Genomic DNA, 16897 nt, shown 5'->3' with positions numbered 1-16897 from the left:
TGTTTGGAAAATCTAAAATAATTTATCACTACAGAAATGAGTCTAAATCTATTTCATCTTTCATTCTAAAAATGTCTAATTAAAATTGATTTATTTATAAAAAGGTCTTATTAATTACTGTGTTCTCAATAAGGGAACACATAAAAATATTACCACAGATGTTTATTATTCTATTTTGTCTGACTTCTCAATCTTTATTATTACAAAGATCAACTGATCTATCTATCTATCCATAGATAGAGCAATTAAAGGTCTGTTTTGAGCTGAGAAAATGCCCTGAATTTAAATAAGTTTGTCATGGGAACACCTATTCACCATCATCAAACCCTTAATTCCCACATGTTGTCCAAGATACTACACTAAGCACTATGGAATTCACCAAGTTTAGGCTAAGTCCTCTATTTACAGGATGTTTTAACCTATTGGAAAGACCATATAATTGTTTCAACTATTTGATAACCTCCTAATGAAGCCTCCTTCCTGCTGTTAGCTTCTCCTCTTCTCCACCATGCAGCCTTCCCACCACTGATCACATCCTCTCACAGCCTCCTATCAAATACCAAAGTCTTGGCCTGGGCCCACAATGTCTGGGGCAATTTAGGTGCAACCTGCTCTGCAGACTAATTTCCCCCATATTCCTGTCATTATCTGTGTTCTAGTCAAGCTAAACCCGTTCTCCAGGCCCCTGCAGGGAATACAAAGACAAATACAAAGCACTCTCTGCTGTCAAGGCCCTTGATGCTGCATTCCTTTTCTAATCAGCCTACATCTGATTTTTGTATCTTGAGAAGATGGCACAATACACTGCACAATACTCTGCAACTGTTTGTTGAGTTCCATAACAAATACATTAAAATTCATCAGTTTAAGAAAACTTCAAGGTCAGTCTAAAACATAAAAAAGTTACAGTTTATTTATTTTGGTCAGTTGTTTCAGTTGTGTCTGTTTCCTTCTCCAGTTCATTTTACAGGAGAAGATACAGGCAAAAAGAGTTAAGCGACTTGCCCAGAGTCACTTGGCTAGTGTCTGAGGCCAGACTTGAACTCATTAAGATGAGTCTTCCTGACTCCAGGCCCAGCACTCTGTGCTTGCTGGTGGCCTCAGATTATTTCTAGAGAAATATAATCTTATATATTTCAAGCACATATGAACTTCTAATCAAAGCTTTCCCCAACCAAGTCCTGTGGAAGCTGATTCAGTCAACAGACGGCAACATCAGCTGCACACAATGGAGCCATGCTTCAGTATCTTAAGTTGCCCATCAGTTTGTCATCTAGCTACATACAGAATTAACTGGCTCATGAAAACACTTGAATCAATGGAATAGTTATGGCAGGAAAGTGGCCCAGGACCCTGTGGCTCCAACTTCCTGCAGACCCTTTGTAGATGAGGGTCTCCAGCAAGCTCACATCCTCTCCTGGCTTCAGTTTCTTCAGCTATTAACATGAGGCTACAAGAGTGTGTCTTCCGAGGGGTGCTGGGGAGATCAAGTACTATGCTAGCTATGGTCCTCCTCATGACAGTTTATAAGCTGCTAAGGGCAGCTTGGTGCTGCAGCAGACAGAGCACCAGCCTTGGAGTCAGGAAGACAGGATTTCAAATCTAGCCTCAGACATTTGATTCTTACTAGCTGTGTGACCTTGGGCAAATCACTTAATTCTGATTGCCTCACGTCCAGGACCATCTCCATTTATCCTGATTCATATCTGACCCTTGGACGCAGATGGTTCTGGAGGAGAAAGAGAGGTTGGGGACTTAGTACAACACCTCCTCACTCAAATCTAATTCATGCGCCTGTCATGGCACCACTTCCCTAATGTTGTGCTCTTCTTCAAGAATGAAGGACAAACATTACCATTATTAATATAACGTGGTTCTACTGTGTAGAGACCAAGAAAAACAAGTCACAGGATTCCAGAGCTGGAAAGGACCCTCGGCAACCATGTGGTCCAAACCCTACGTGGAACAAGATCCCCTCTCAAGCACAGCTGGGATCTAGGGGTCTCCCCAACTCCCAAGATGGCTCATTCCACCTCTGAGCCCCTCTACTTCTTAGAAAGCTTGCTCTCCTGTCAAGCCGGTATCTATCTCTTTGCTATTTGTAAGAGTTTCTCCTAATTCTGCATTTTGGGAATGAGCAGAATCCATCTCTTTCCTCTCTTCAGTGACATTTCTAAGACTTGACAACAGTTACTAGGGCTTCCCTAGCACCTGGGTCTTTTTTTTTTCCAGGCCAAACAGCCCCAGGTCCTTCAAAGGACGCCTAAATGGCACAGAAAGTCCAGTCTTGGATCTGCCTGGACAGTTAACACGTGACTCCCAGAGGGCAGGCATACAGCTCTCAAAGTTCTTCCTTTGGTCTCAGTAATACGAACATTCATGCTGTTTCCAAAAAGGCTCCATATTAATTTATTGGCAGGAAAAGGAGGGTGACTTATGGCTCACCAGACATGTTTTTCCCCTAAGCTTGATTCAACTCACTTTGCCTATGCACAGTGGGACAGATTTCACAACTGTTATAGGAAGCCTACTTTTCATTATGCAGTAGAACCAAGCTATGGGTATGTCTGAGGACTGATGATTTTATTGTAGGATATTATTTTACTGTAGGATTGATTAAGGTCACAAACACCAAGCTAAACTGTAGGATTTACAGCTTGGTGTTCCACTAACCTGGATCTGGCTGCGGCCACACAATTGGGATGATCATCAGGAACAACACCTTTGCCCATGGGCGTGGGCAAAAATGGCAAGTTGCACTGTTCAACCAACTTTCTGATGTTATCTTCAGCATGTGAATAAGCAGCACCTGCAACAAGAACATCTACTGGATAACTTGCTGCATTTCATGGAGCATTTCATGGAATTACTTCTTTATACAGCCCAGGTTGCTTTTCACCTATCTCTTTTAAAAATACTTTCCATCCCGTCTTCCCTAGGCTAGAAGAACAGCAGCCATAGTGGGTCATGATCCCCAAATTGATTAGCACTGAAGATTTAAGCTTCTCCACTTCTGACCTTAGCTGGTCCACTTCCCCTCCCTGCCCCAGCATGGATGCAGAGCCGTGACCCCTCTACATCTCATGATACTGGGCTGCTAAGAGTGAAGGGAAGTGAGGTGAAGTGAAGTGAAGCGATTGCTCATAGTCACACAGGCATCAGAGTGAGGCCAGTTCTGTAGCTGCCAGGCCACAATGCTGTTTACATTGGTGATACTAAATAAATAATACATTGTTGGTATGTCCAAAAATACTTAGAAAATTTTCTGATGCAGAAAAGTAATTTGCAATCTATTACTTTGTTTACAGTTTCCTGGAAATCTGGTAATTAATTCCTTTAAAAAATTTCAGAATTTATAGGCAATCATGTCACAATTAAAAAATATAGTCAATGGATTAAAGTAGAATTTCACCTTCCAAATTCAAAGTAAACAAAAAGGCTGGCAGCTAAGAGGCACAAAGGTTAGAGTTACAGGCCTGGAGTCAGGATGACCTGAGTTTAAATCTCACTTCAGGTACTTATTAACTATTTGACCCTGTGTGAGGGCCTTGTTTTCTCATCTGTAAAATGAGCTGGAGAAGGAAATAGAAAACCAGTCCATTTATGTCTGCCAAGAAAAACCCAATTGAGGTTATGAAGAATGACTGAAAAGACTGACCAACAAAGAAGCCTGGAAACTTCCCAATGGGTTTTGCATTCTTTCATGTGAATATTAAAGTTCAACTATCTGTTTCCTTCATTACCTTTTCCAATTATCAGAAGAGGTTGTCTTGCATTGCTGATGACAGATGCTGCCACAGACACAGCAGAAGTATCTGCCATGTTCACAGGGGGGGCCATGCAGCATTCCATATACCTGCAAAAGAGAATCTTCACTTTTGTAGCAAATAAAACAGAGAAGATCTTCCTTCAACCATCAAAGACTAACAGGCATGACATTCTAGTAGCCGCCTCTGCACAATGTTAGTGCCTTTAAAGGGTGAGTAGAAAAAGGTTAAAAATCAGGCATCATACTTGGAGAGAGTTGTTTTATTTATTAAAAAAATGTAATATAAGTTGTATAGTTGGTTTTAAGTCAAAATCCACCAAGATAAATTCAAAGAGACTGAGAGAACTTTTGGATTTTATTCTCAGGTTCTCACTTCACTTGCTCAGATCAACAGTCACACCTAAGAGTAGGAGGACTATTTTGTCTGATTCTTGTACAGAAACACTCCTTGGGACTTTCAGCATCATTCATGTGTAGGATCTGGGTTAAGTAAACATTTTCTAAATATTCCCCAGTTGATGCTCACAACAATTCTGTAAGATAAAATTATTTAGACAGGCAAGCAGGTCTTGTGGAACAGCATGGCAGCAATATTATTACTACACAAGTAAGCCAGCCTTAGCAAAAATCATCAGGGCATCCTAAGGCAAAGATGAGAGACAATATATGCCAGACAAGTGATGCTACCACCACTTACTCAATCACTATCTCCCCTCAGACCCAACTGGAGAGTACCCAGTACCCAGCCATACCCTGAAGCCTAGAGTCTCAGCAAGAGCGTACCTGGAAAGCAATCAGTGTGGAGAAAGGACACATCTTCCTTTCCACCACCAATACCAAGAGTTGACCAGCTTCCACTGCCTGACAAATAAGACCAAGAAGCCAGGGAGTGGAGGACCCACCAGATTCTAGACCCCAATTGTCATTGTCTTGCTAAGTAATTCCCATAAAGATTAAATTAGGGAACTGCTTCTCCTGAAGTCCTTGGGGAGGGGGGCATGGAAGAGATGAAAACCCTTTCCACTAAAGTCTGGCATTCTCAAGTGGTTCAGGATCAGAATCAGACAGGATTTTATTGGTGCAACTGTTACTGATAAAGTGGAGCATGGCCATCCAACAGCCTTGAGACCTTCCCCTCTGCCCACAGCTCAGTTTAGTGCCTGGAGAAGCGGGTTGGCTGACTTACTTAGTATGTGTCCTTTGAGCCTACAGTGTTGTAGTGCACACAGTCAGTGCTCCCTAAATGCTCTTTCCTTCCTTCATGGAGCGCAGCAGGAATGGACTCCATGTGGCCCCAGTCCCCGAACCTTGCTTACGTGGCAGACATGACTAAGGAAGGAGAAGGAGACTGAAGCAAACGCAACTCTGCTGTGGGATGGTTTGGGGTTGTTTAAGGTTGAAACAAAAAGGAACCATGTACTGAAACAGGACTGAATACTGTCCTGAAATTCTGACTGCAAAACGGGCTCAGCTCAGGGTGCTTCCTTTTTCTTTCAGTGAGTAACTTTTTTTTTTTTAAGGTTTTTGCAAGGCAAATGGAGTTAAGTGGCTTACCCAAGGCCACACAGCTAGGTAATTATTAAGTGTCTGAGGTCACATTTGAACTCAGGTCCTCCTGACTCCAGGGCTGGTGCTCTATCCACTGAGCCACCTAGCCTCCCCTAGTGAGCAACTCTTGATGGAGGTCTCCCCACTTCAAGGGTCTATCATTCCACCAGCATGGGCATCCACTTCACCAGCACAGACTCCAAACCCGGGAGTCTCTGAGAATGCGTGCGCATGTGCGCGTGTGTGCGCACACACACACACACACACACACACACACACACACACACACACACACCAGTCTTTAGATAAAAGATCATCTAAGATTTGTCTGGGATTGTGCTTTGCTAGAATGACCTCCTGAGATCCATGAACCATTCTTTAATGCAATTGGTTCTTTGTAATCCTTTATATTTTCTTTTCTGTATTTAAAACCATTATGCTGTAAAGGGGTTCATATCCCCTGACCCACTATTCCATGCAAAGATTAGGTGCCCAAGTAGGGCTTTGGTGGAGAATGCTAGCACTTCTGTTTAAAACAACCCCATCAGTCCTCTAAACTGGTGTATATAATCTATGGTTATTGTAAAAAAAATCATTTATGGAGGGTTTAGTTAATTCTTTTGTAGTGATAATAAAATTAATAAGTGGCTACCTTATGATTGTTCTCTAAATATTACAGTAGTGTAATTTTATTAGGAACAAGACTCAAGATACCCTTTGCTATTATGTTTAAAAGATCCTTTTTACCAAAGTTGAATTCCAATAATTTCTAGAATCATGGAATCTCAGAGCAGAAAAGACAACACATGATCCATTTTACATATGAAGGCAATGAATGCTGACCAAACAAGCAAAGTGATTTGCCCAAGGTCAAACCATGGCAGAGTCTGATCTTCAGCTTGACTCTAAGATCATGGCTTTCTCTTTGATGAAGTTCCTTTCATCATCAGCTTTACCTAAGCTTTTCACAAGGCTAAATTATGACATTCAAAATTACTGATATTACAGTCCATTACCGTAAAAAGCTAACATGTAAATACATTAACAACATATAGTCAGACCCTTTGTCAAGTTTAATTTAATTAAAAGGAAATAGGCTTAAAGGATTAAATCATGATTGTTATTTCTTACAAGATTAACCAAATATTTGGACATACTTTAATCTAATTAGAAAACTTTCACCCTAACAATTACTCACTTTATCGAGCTTGCCTTCACCTGTAAGTTCACCATGTCTCCAGGTATGTCAACATAGCAGGCACCTGGCCGACCATAAAGACTGGTTCTCACAGCCTAGATTTATTACAAAATAGTAGGAGCATGAATTAGTATTTTAAAAATCTTAATCTGCTTGACTTTATTCCATCTGATTCTCTTTTAAAGTGATGAAATGAATAATTTCCTAAATTTCCTAGCTATTTCTTAATGTATTAGTAATACAGCTTATATGCCTAGGATGAGAGCTCTTTGAAAGGTAACTAAAAAACATTGAGTCTACAATGAAAAAGAAACATTATGGGCTATGGCTTAGTTCATACAAGCCAGTTGTGAAGAGATGTGGCCTGTGTCTGAACAGACTGAGAAGTGGAGAAAACAGGAGTCGAAGAGACCCAGTAGAGAGAATGCAGGCCTTGGAATCAGAAAATCCATGTGGCCCCTACTTCAGACACACCAACCAGATCCTGGAAAAGTTGCCTTGCACTCCTCTCTGCCTCAGTTTCCTCATCCAGGTTCATGTGGGAATCAAATGAATTAACCTATGTAAAAGCACTTCACAATTAAAGTATTGTTAGTCATTATAATTATCAATGGGGAAGGAGAGGGAGGGATTGAGAATTTCTGTAGTGCCTACTATATATCTGACACCGAGCTAAGGGTTTTACCAATCTTTTCTCATTTGATCTTCACAACATCCCCAGTTTATAGCTGAGGAAACTGAGACAAATAAAAGGCGGGGGGAACAAGAGAAACACATCAAACTCAAAATGCCTCTCCAATGGTACTGTCTTTAATTAAAAGGAAGCTCAATCTATATCACAGAGGTCTTAAACCTTATTTCTCACTATTTTTATTCTTAGAAACAATCAACTGCCATCTGAATCCCAAGGTTCTACTGTCTCCCTGAATTCATCTTTTTGCCTCCAAAGTAAAGGCTTTTATGTTGTTTCTGGGGTTAGGGACTTGTCAACTCTGTGGACAATTTCTGTGGCTCACTGCTTAGAGTCAGCTCAAAATGGAAAGACACACATCAAGGTTGGTTTATCAGTATTTCCCTTGCAAGGTAATATTTAAAGATGTTTATCATTTATCTCAACTATAGGGTATTTTCAAAATGGAAGATACAGCCAGGGACCAGTATAGGAGAAGAAAGGTTTTTTTCATGTAAAATTTTTGTTCCTCAGTGCCTGCTCTGTTGTTTAGCTTCTTTAATTAATTTAATGAGAACCCTCTTTAAAATATGATTGATATTATTGTATTATTATATATTAATTAAATTAATAGTTTGTGAAAAGTAATGCAATTTGGAACTATCTGGAAGCATTCCTACTTGTTATACTTTACTAACTGAAATATAATACTTAGGACAGTACAACTGAGATTTTTAAACATTAAAAATAAATAACCCAAACATTATGTTTAATTTATAATTATATACCATACCTTTTCAATAATAAAAGGAATAGCTTCTATGCTGTGCGGTCTGACAGACAGCTTGCTGTATAACCTACAAGCTTCAACCTACAAATGAAAAAAAGTTTCAAATTCAAATTTGTGGATTTCAAATCCACAAACCACAATATTCTTTTACATAGAAACAAAATTAAAAATCATGAGTTTCCATTGCAGGAGAAAGTTATAGAATATAAGTGGCTAAGACTCAAATAAACAGTCAATGTAGAACCAATCCACTTAAAATTTTGGAGACAGAGGGCCTGGGTTCAAATCCTGCTACATCACTCAATGCGACCATATCCTTGAGCAAAGATTCTAGGCATCAGTTTCCTTATCAATAAAATCAAAAAAGGACTTGAAAGCTTTCTGAAGTTCTATTCAGTTTCATGAAGAAGCAACAGTATTTTATATTAACAGTAATATTCATAAATAGGCAAAGAAGAGGATTTTAAATTCATCTCGTACTCAGTACTTTGCTAAACATATAACTTAATGAGAAGTAAGTATAAAAATATTAAGAAGTATAAAAATATTAAGAAAATTGATAGTGAGATTCTTACATAAGAACCAGGATCAAGGATTCATGGAAGTTAAAGAATAAATGTGAGTTAAGCATGAATGTCACCAAGGTTTCATCCCTGACCCTCTTCATTTCTCTCTACATATTTTTTCATGGGTTTAATTATCACTCAAAGGCTGTGACTTTTAGCTGTTACCATTATTTTTCAAAAATTTTATTGTTGGGGCAGCTAGGTGGCATAGTGGCTAAAGTACCGGTCTTGGAGTCAGGAGTACCTGGGTTCAAATCCGGTCTCAGACACTTATTAATTACCTAGCTGTGTGGCCTTGGGCAAGCCACTTAACCCCATTTGCCTTGCAAAAAAAAAAACACCTAAAAAAATTTTATTGTTGTTTCTCTAATTTGATGAATTAAAAACGCACACCTCAACTTAAATCTCCTACCAGTCCTCCACAGTTGTCATGTCAATCCTGAACTGGAATGCCCCTTTAAACATATTTCTCCTCCCAAATTTCTGCCTTCTCTGGCCCTTGGTTCAACTACTCTTCACCCTCCCTCCTCTCCAGAATCTCATTAATTGCAGATTTCCACTTATATTGTTCTATCCCCCCCCCCACAATGCACTACTCATGTGCACAACCTCATCGATCTCCTGTTTCCCCTGCTCTGAAACTCCCTTACTGCAGCTGCCCAGATGCAGAAGTCTGATCATGTTGATGTTTGTCCTTCACACTTGGGCTTATCTGCAAAAAAACCTTTGCCTTTAAGGTTACTATAGAAACTCCTAAGTCAGCCATCTGGCCCTCATCTACCTTCTCCAGTTTTATTTCAGATTGACAACAACCAGCAGCATTTTTTAAATGCTCACTATGTGCAAGGAACATACAGACTCATTAATTAAATGACTTTGGGAGTTCACTGATTTGGAGTCCCTTCAGTGATGCAGATCATAGCCCATCCTTGCCTGCTCATACTGTCCTGTCCTACTCAGCAGTGCTAGAGACTTCTTCAATTGCTCGCTCCTCAAAGTGGGACACTTGTTGTGTCCACCTGCCGGTCCTCACTCTCCCCACCAGCCTCTCTTCTCTTTCTAAATCAGATTCTCCATGACCTCTTTTACTGCTCTCTTCTTCAAAGTTCCTCCTTGCCTGTGGCCCACTCCCTCCTGTCATGGACCTTTCCAGTGCTCTCTGGGTGATATTCATGTTTAATTCCTTAGAGACAAATTTATTTTAAGTCTTGCAGTCATATAGAATGCTGCTAAGAATGCTTATATTTAAAAGACAGGTCTTTAGCCCTGGAGGAAGCTTGGAATTATTCAAGACGCTCCTAAAGGCAATCCAGCTTGTGCTCTCCTCCTTTGTAGCTCGGTAGGTAACGCACGGTAGTGCACATCTTGCCTTCCCCAGACCAACCTATCATTGGACAAGACTACCCATCCAAATGTATGTCACAATGTAGGTAAGAGATGCTCTTGATCCACGTAGACTTTCCAGGATGGGAGGTCATTACAAAGCACTTTTAGAAGACTCTGCAATATTTCAGGAGGTAGCACAACCATCATGAGGCCCCCCGCAGATGAAGGCATCTGGAGGACTCAGTATCCATGGAGAATCCCTCTTCAACCTGGACTCTTTAATGAATCTTCTCTGTCAAAGCTACAAACCCCTCTGGAGAGCAGAGATTACCTTGTTCAAATCAGAGCACTGTGCAACAGCATTCCTTCTGGTGTATCTTTAATGGAATCGCAGGCAGTAAAGAGATGTAACAAAACATTGATCAGAAAGGAAACATCAGAGGCCTGAAATCTTTGGAATCCAAGGGCTCCTTGTTACCAACAATGTTTCTTGAATTTCCCCCCCACATAATAACTTATACTATTAGTATCAAATGATTAAGAAAAATACATCATGTCAAAAAGCTCCCGAGTCCAATAATATTTCACAATCTGTATTCTATTTGAATTGACAAGAGTATCTATATACACATGAAAAACACCACACACATATATGAAAGACACAATTTACTCAGCTCCCAGGATGATGTTTTTATGGATTCGTATATCTTTTTGCATAGACTCCATTGACCCTGGAGAGTCTGCAGCCCAGAGACAAGCAATGGCATCAATATATAATACTAAATTTTACACTGAACATTTTATAGATAAGTACCTGGGGGAACTCCTGGAAGGCTCCCATCATTTCTTGATTACTGTCAGAAGAACCACCAATAACAATCAGAGGCCTGAAATTTAAAAAAAAATTGAAATAAAGATAAATTTCCTAAAATTTCCAAGTGTTTAATTTTAAGAGCAATAAAGAATCAAGCTAAAAGAGTTACACTAAGGACGTCAGACCTAAGTAAGTGGCTGAAAGAAAATAGAGGATATAAAGAAAAAAGAAGCAGGGCTTGGGAAGCTATGACAAACCCATGGGGCAAGAGACTCTAAGATTAATCACGCTTTTTAGGTTACAAAAGACATTCACGTTGTTAACTCCTCCAGAGTTTGCCAGGGAATAAAAACTGCAGATCTTTTCATACTACAGCCCTCATGCTGCACAATCAATATAGGGCTTTCCATTCACTTACAATATTCTTAGATTTGTCTTAGGTTCTAGTCCTATCTGCTTTCTCTCCTGCCAGATGTTCTTCAGTTTATAGAGCATTTAGAACTAGAGTCCTCCCACCTAGAAGCTATTCCTTGCCCCCTTTAAGTTGTTCTTTTTCCTAATTTTTATTGATATCTTTGTTTTAACATCACTTTCACTTCCAATTATGGCTCTTTTCTTTTAACCAGAAAGTCATGCCTTTGTAACTAAGATTAAGAAGGGAAAAAAAGAAGTTTTTCAAAAAAGCCACATCTCAAACCGTGATTGAAAACATGTGCCACATGAGCCTGATCCAATGTTCTGACTTTGCAATGAAACAAAAAAAGAGCATTTTCTCCACTCTGTCTCAAGGCCAAATAATGATCAGTTTGGATTTTCTGTTCTGATTATATGACTGGGGTTCATCGTGTTCCTCACTTTCCCCATTCTGCTTGCTTCATTCTTCATTAGGTCCTAATTTCCTCTCCCTTTTTAGTTCTTGACTTCACCAGCTCTGTTTTCCAAAGTGAATAAAGTCCAAAAGATAGACTGTTACATCCTACCACCAAATTAATGATCTCACCCACATTTTCCTTGGATTTAGAACCAGAAACCATTATTTAGTCTAACCCCTCATTCTACACATAAGGAAACACAATTGTGTCTTCAAGTTATGTTATTTTAACATTTCAGCAGGTGGATGAGTTTTTAGATGAATTTCTTCATACTATGACTCCTCTATTTCTCATTCAAATTATTTGTATCATCAAAATTTTCTTCTTAAATTTTCCTTCCTTCCTGGCAAGGTTCTCTATGTAGCCTCTTGAATCCAGAATCTACAGGCTATCTTTTCCCTGGATTCTCAGAAAAAAATAAAAGTAGCCATCATGTCCACAAGTTAAAAGACTTGCTTCCTCCTCTTTAAAATAAGGAGGTTAAATTGCATCTCTTGAAGATTTAATTCCCAAATTCTATGAAAAGACATTGAAGAATCAGTATCGGATTCATGCAAGATCTTTCTGTCTAAGGACTTAAGGTACTTCCACATGCTCATCTCCTACATTCCCACTTTAGTTTCATTTCACGGAGATGGTGAGATCGAGGCACTGAAAGCCTCAAAACTTTCTCAAGACCTTGGGTAAGTCCCTTCCCTGCTCTAGGTCTCAGATTCCTCAGAGATGAAAGAGGAGGGGGCAAAGTGACAATCCTCAGCTCACGAATCTTATCATTTGCAAAGACCACAGGAGTCCTCTCACTTGAGGACTAGTTCTCTTTTGCTAATCCTGTAGACACACTTAGTAAGGATTAAAAAAAAAAATTATAGGACTTTGAAAAAAAAAGGTTAAAATTTAAACTGAATTACCAGCAGTTCATGTTTGCATTTGCCATTCCACCAAGAGCATGGATAAGACCTGGACCAGAAACCACAAGGCAAACTCCTGGCCTAGAAAAAAAATAAAATGAATTAGAAGATTTGTGTATGTATACATCCATAAATACACACACACACACACACACACACACACACACACACACACACACACACACAGTGTTCTATAAATTTTAAATCATTACATAAATGCTAATTATAATATTAAATCATTTTAGAAGCAAATATGCACATCTCCATAGAAATTTCAGAGGAATAACATTCTAGGGCTTTTTCAGCTATATTTCTACACAATTAGGAATGAGAAAACAAACCAGAGTATATGCATAAAGTAATCCTGGTCAATAGGATGTATGTTCCTTGAGACCAAGAGGTTTTATTTTTCTCTTTGTAGGCATTTGAATACTTGTTAAATCTTTTATTTCCTCCCTTTGGGTCATGTGTATCATTGTAATAAAACTTAAATGATCAGTATATGCTTGGGATCAGAATTTAAGAGAGATTTAAGACTTGTGTTCCTGGAATTTTGCAATCATATTCAAATTCTGATGCAATTAAATTGGAGCTAAATCAAGTATGTATTTGTGAACTGCAGTTGAACCTTCTTATAGAAGAAAGGAACCACTTTTTCTTACTACTTATCAGGTAAATATATTGTCATAGATATTCTGGGCAAAAGGAATTCTGAAGTACATGATCAAAGTCCCTTCTGAGCCATAAGGGTTCCACTTGAACAGGTTAATGCAAGCAAGAGTGTTGGCACTGGAAGGCCTGGGTTCAAATTCTGATTCTTATGCCAACTGGCATGACCTTTCTGATAATTAGCTTGTATTTACACAGCAGTTCAAAGTTTACAAAGCATTTTATTGACATTATCTCATTTGATTCTCACAAAAACCCTGGGTGGTAGGAGCTGTTATCATCACCATTTTATAGGTCAGGAAATGGAAGCTGAGACTGAGGAAGTGATAAGGTAGGATAGGCTTTCACTGTTAGGAAGTATCTGAGGCAGGATTTGAATTTTAATCAGAAACAATATGTTTGGCAATGGGGGATGAGGGGGAAAGTATTGTTAAATCAGTTCAAAACTATAACCAGAATGTTATTTTGCATTTATAAAATAACATCTCTTAAAGGTCTTGTGCAATGGATCCCCAAACAACTTCAATATCTCCATGAAGCTGATTCAGAGAACAAAACAGAAATAATGAAAACAGCATCCAAGAGTACTGTCAGTGATATAGCAATGATCCCTTCTGACAAATCTAATTTAAAAAGGGCCTGTGATGTGCAAAGCCATGCCAGTCCTTGCCCCAGGGAAGCTCCCTCACACTTAGAAGTTACAGCATAGACAGCATAATTTAAGGAGGGAAATATACCAACAACATCTTGCTCACCTGTTCCAGGCACTGTGCTGAGTAAGAACCAGGGCTCCAAAAGACAGGCCTGGCCCCCAGGACTATACAAACCCATAAAAAAAAAAAAAGTAAAATGCCCACAGGGAAATAGGAAATGATCATAAAGATAGGGAAGGCAAAGAGAACTGAAAGGGTTGGAATTGTCCTGGGACCCCCCCCCCCAAGAAGCCAGAGTAGCTGGCAGCCTGCCAGGCCTGGGGGCCAGTCTGGAGACAAGAACATGAGCTGGGGAACAAGATGCAAGAAGCTGGGAAGTCTGGAAGGTGCTGGGAAGAGCTTGGAATGCCCAGGAGTTTCCAGAGGAAGGGGCTCATGTGCTCAGACCTGTCTCTAGGGGAAATCACTTAAGTGACTAGAGAATGGCAAGCAGAGTCCCCCAGCACCTACAACAATGGTCCATACGTGAGGTGAGGATGGCCAGCTGTGTCAGAAGACAGGAGGGCAAATTCCAGAGAGGCCACAGAGATCAAATCAACTGGCCGTAGTGACAATTTAGATGTGAGGAATTGGGGGGGGGGGAGATCAGAGGGAGGGAGGGAGGGAGGGAGAGGGAGAGAGAGAGAGAGAGAGAGAGAGAGAGAGAGAGAGAGAGAGAGAGAGAGAAGACAGAAACAGACAAGAGAGAGAAACAGTCTGACTCTGAGGCTGTGAGCCTGGGAACCAAGAAAGATAGAGAAATAGGGAAGGAAGGAGAGAGAAGAATTTAGAGAAAGATAATTCTGTTTTGAGCATGTTGAGTTTAAGATGCCTACTGGATATCCAGTTCAGGTTGTCTGAAAAGCAGGTGGAGATTTGAGATTGGAGGTTAACAGAGAGTTTGGGGCAAGATAGACAGATAGACTGGAGAATCCTAAAATGGGGAATGAAATCCATGAGAGTTGATGAGATCACCCTGGGAAGTAACAGAGGGAAAAGAGAAAAGGGCACCAGTCAGACACCTAAGTTTAGAGGAGAACCTAGAGGAGAAAGAGGAGTGGTCAGATAGGAGGAAAACCAGTAGAGAGTGAAGTCCTGAAAACCTAGAGAGAAGAGAATATCAAGGAAGAGGGGGTGACAAACTGTCAAAGGCTGTAGTGTGATTGAGGAGAATAAAGGTTGAGAAAAGACCTTGTATTTGGCAACTAAGAGATTACTGGCAGTTTTGGAAAAGACAGATTTGGTGGTATAATGCGGTCAGAAATCATATTATAAGGTGTGAAGAAGAGTGAGAGAAAAGTAAGGCATGTATTATAGGTGGCTTTTTGGTGGAGTTTAGTTGCAAGGAACAGATGAGATACTGGATGATAGTTGGGAATGGAAAGATTCAGAGAGTTTTTTTTAGTATGGAGGAGATATGGGCATGTTTGTAGACAGTAGGGAAGGAGAAGCTGAAGAGAAGTGAAAGAGTGGGGATGACAGAAGAGTATGAGTTACAAAATAAAGACAAATTGAGCTCAGATTGTCCAGAAAAAACTTCCTCAGCCTGAGAGTAGTCCAAGACTCTCCTCCCTGGAGGCCTTTAGCAGAGGCCAGATGACTCTTTAGATATTTATCATGGGGATCAGGTATGGGTTGGAGTTGGTTCCTGCCAAAGCTAAATTGTGTCCATTTTTTTGGTTTGTATTTTATCTTCTAAATTCAGTAAGGAGTCAGAGGGCTTTTGAGTGGGAAATTATTATGATTTTAGCTATGCCTTAGGGATAGTTGTTTTGGCTGGTACTTGAAGGATGAAATAGGGAAAAGAGCCGGAGGAAAGAATATTAATTGGGAGATTGTAATCCAGGCAAGAGGGGACAAGGACCTGAACTGGGTCAGGAGTTATGAGACATAATTCCAAGAGATACCTAGAAAGGTGGAGCTGCTGAAGTAGGTAGGGAAACTAATCATTAAAATTCATCAAGAAAAATGGAAAAAAATTAACAATTGCTCTTATTTATTGATTGTGCAGCAAGATTTACTATGGGAACCTGTCAAGTTCCATGATTACCAGCAGTATATTTTTTTTTACTTTTTCTTTTGTTTTTGCAAAGCAACGGGGTTAAGCGGCTTGCCCAAGGCCACAGGCTCGGTCATTATTAAGTGTCTGAGGCCGGATTTGAGCCCGGGTCCTCCTGCCTCCTGGGCCGGTGCTCTACCCGCTGTGCCACCCAGCCGCCCCAATTACCAGCAGAAAAAAAATCATCTTATACCAAGTTCAGTCTGTCTCCTAAAATAAGGTGAGTGCCTAAGGTATTAAAAAAACAACGCTTTCATTTCTTATTATTCCCAATCAATACATTGCTCCAAAAGGTGCTCCTCGACTTCAGCATCAAGTTGCCCGCTGGTGCCAACTCTTCCGGACCACTCGTGTTTTCTATAAGATAGATTAGTGAGCTCCAATTGATTAATAATGGTAGATAATAAATGATAATAAAGTAAAAGGCTCGCATTACCTGCCAGTCAGGTATCCCACGGCAGAGGCGGCATAAGAAGCCTAAGAAAGGGTAAAAGCACTCAGAGGCGGGGCACGAGGCCCTCGGTGCCCTCTGCCAGGCGGGGTGTCGGGGCGCCCCTGCTCAGGGCCGTGCGTTGGGCACTTTTCCCGCCCGCCCCCTGCATTCTACGGTTGCGGGGCTTAACACGCCACGAAAAGTGGGGGCCGCGCGTGGGGGCTCACCGCCTGCTCGTTCCTCATGCCCACGTAGCGGATGCCCAGGGCCTGCGCGGCCACGGCCACCTCCGTCACGGGGATGCCCACGACGCCGAACACGAACTCCACGCGCTGCGGGGGAAGCGGCGCTCAGCGGGGCCCGGCCGGCCCGGGGCCCCCGCCCGCCCGCCGCGTGCTCACCTGGCTCCGCAGCGCCCGGGCGATGACCTCGGCGCCGGACACCGTGGGCCCGTCCTCGGCCGCCCGCCTGGAGGACATGCTCCCTCCGAGGCCTCCGAGGCTCGAGTGCGCCGGGCGGCCCGCGCCGGCAAGGGCTCCTCCCTCCCCCCGGCCCGCTCCGCCAATCGCCAGCGCGCTTCGTT

General features: G+C 41.1%; 1 protein-coding gene across 1 annotated transcript in view; it reads right to left on the bottom strand.

The window, feature by feature from the left end:
• Nucleotides 1–16808, bottom strand: part of HACL1 (2-hydroxyacyl-CoA lyase 1) — a 31793-nt gene extending 14985 nt beyond the window's left edge. The window contains exons 1-9 of the mRNA XM_074195765.1: nucleotides 16716–16808; nucleotides 16542–16646; nucleotides 16318–16358; nucleotides 12462–12542; nucleotides 10682–10754; nucleotides 7979–8056; nucleotides 6516–6610; nucleotides 3744–3856; nucleotides 2674–2809 (exon numbers count right to left, since the gene is read on the bottom strand). Of these exons, the coding sequence (XP_074051866.1) occupies nucleotides 2674–2809; nucleotides 3744–3856; nucleotides 6516–6610; nucleotides 7979–8056; nucleotides 10682–10754; nucleotides 12462–12542; nucleotides 16318–16358; nucleotides 16542–16646; nucleotides 16716–16793 (800 nt within the window). The 5' untranslated portion in view covers nucleotides 16794–16808. The remainder of the gene's footprint in view (nucleotides 1–2673; nucleotides 2810–3743; nucleotides 3857–6515; nucleotides 6611–7978; nucleotides 8057–10681; nucleotides 10755–12461; nucleotides 12543–16317; nucleotides 16359–16541; nucleotides 16647–16715) is intronic.
• Nucleotides 16809–16897: the final 89 nt, after the last annotated feature.

Source organism: Macrotis lagotis, chromosome 7 (genome assembly GCF_037893015.1).
Source record: "Macrotis lagotis isolate mMagLag1 chromosome 7, bilby.v1.9.chrom.fasta, whole genome shotgun sequence".
Lineage (NCBI taxonomy): Eukaryota > Metazoa > Chordata > Mammalia > Peramelemorphia > Peramelidae > Macrotis > Macrotis lagotis.
This window is presented reverse-complemented; position numbering and strand designations above follow the sequence as displayed.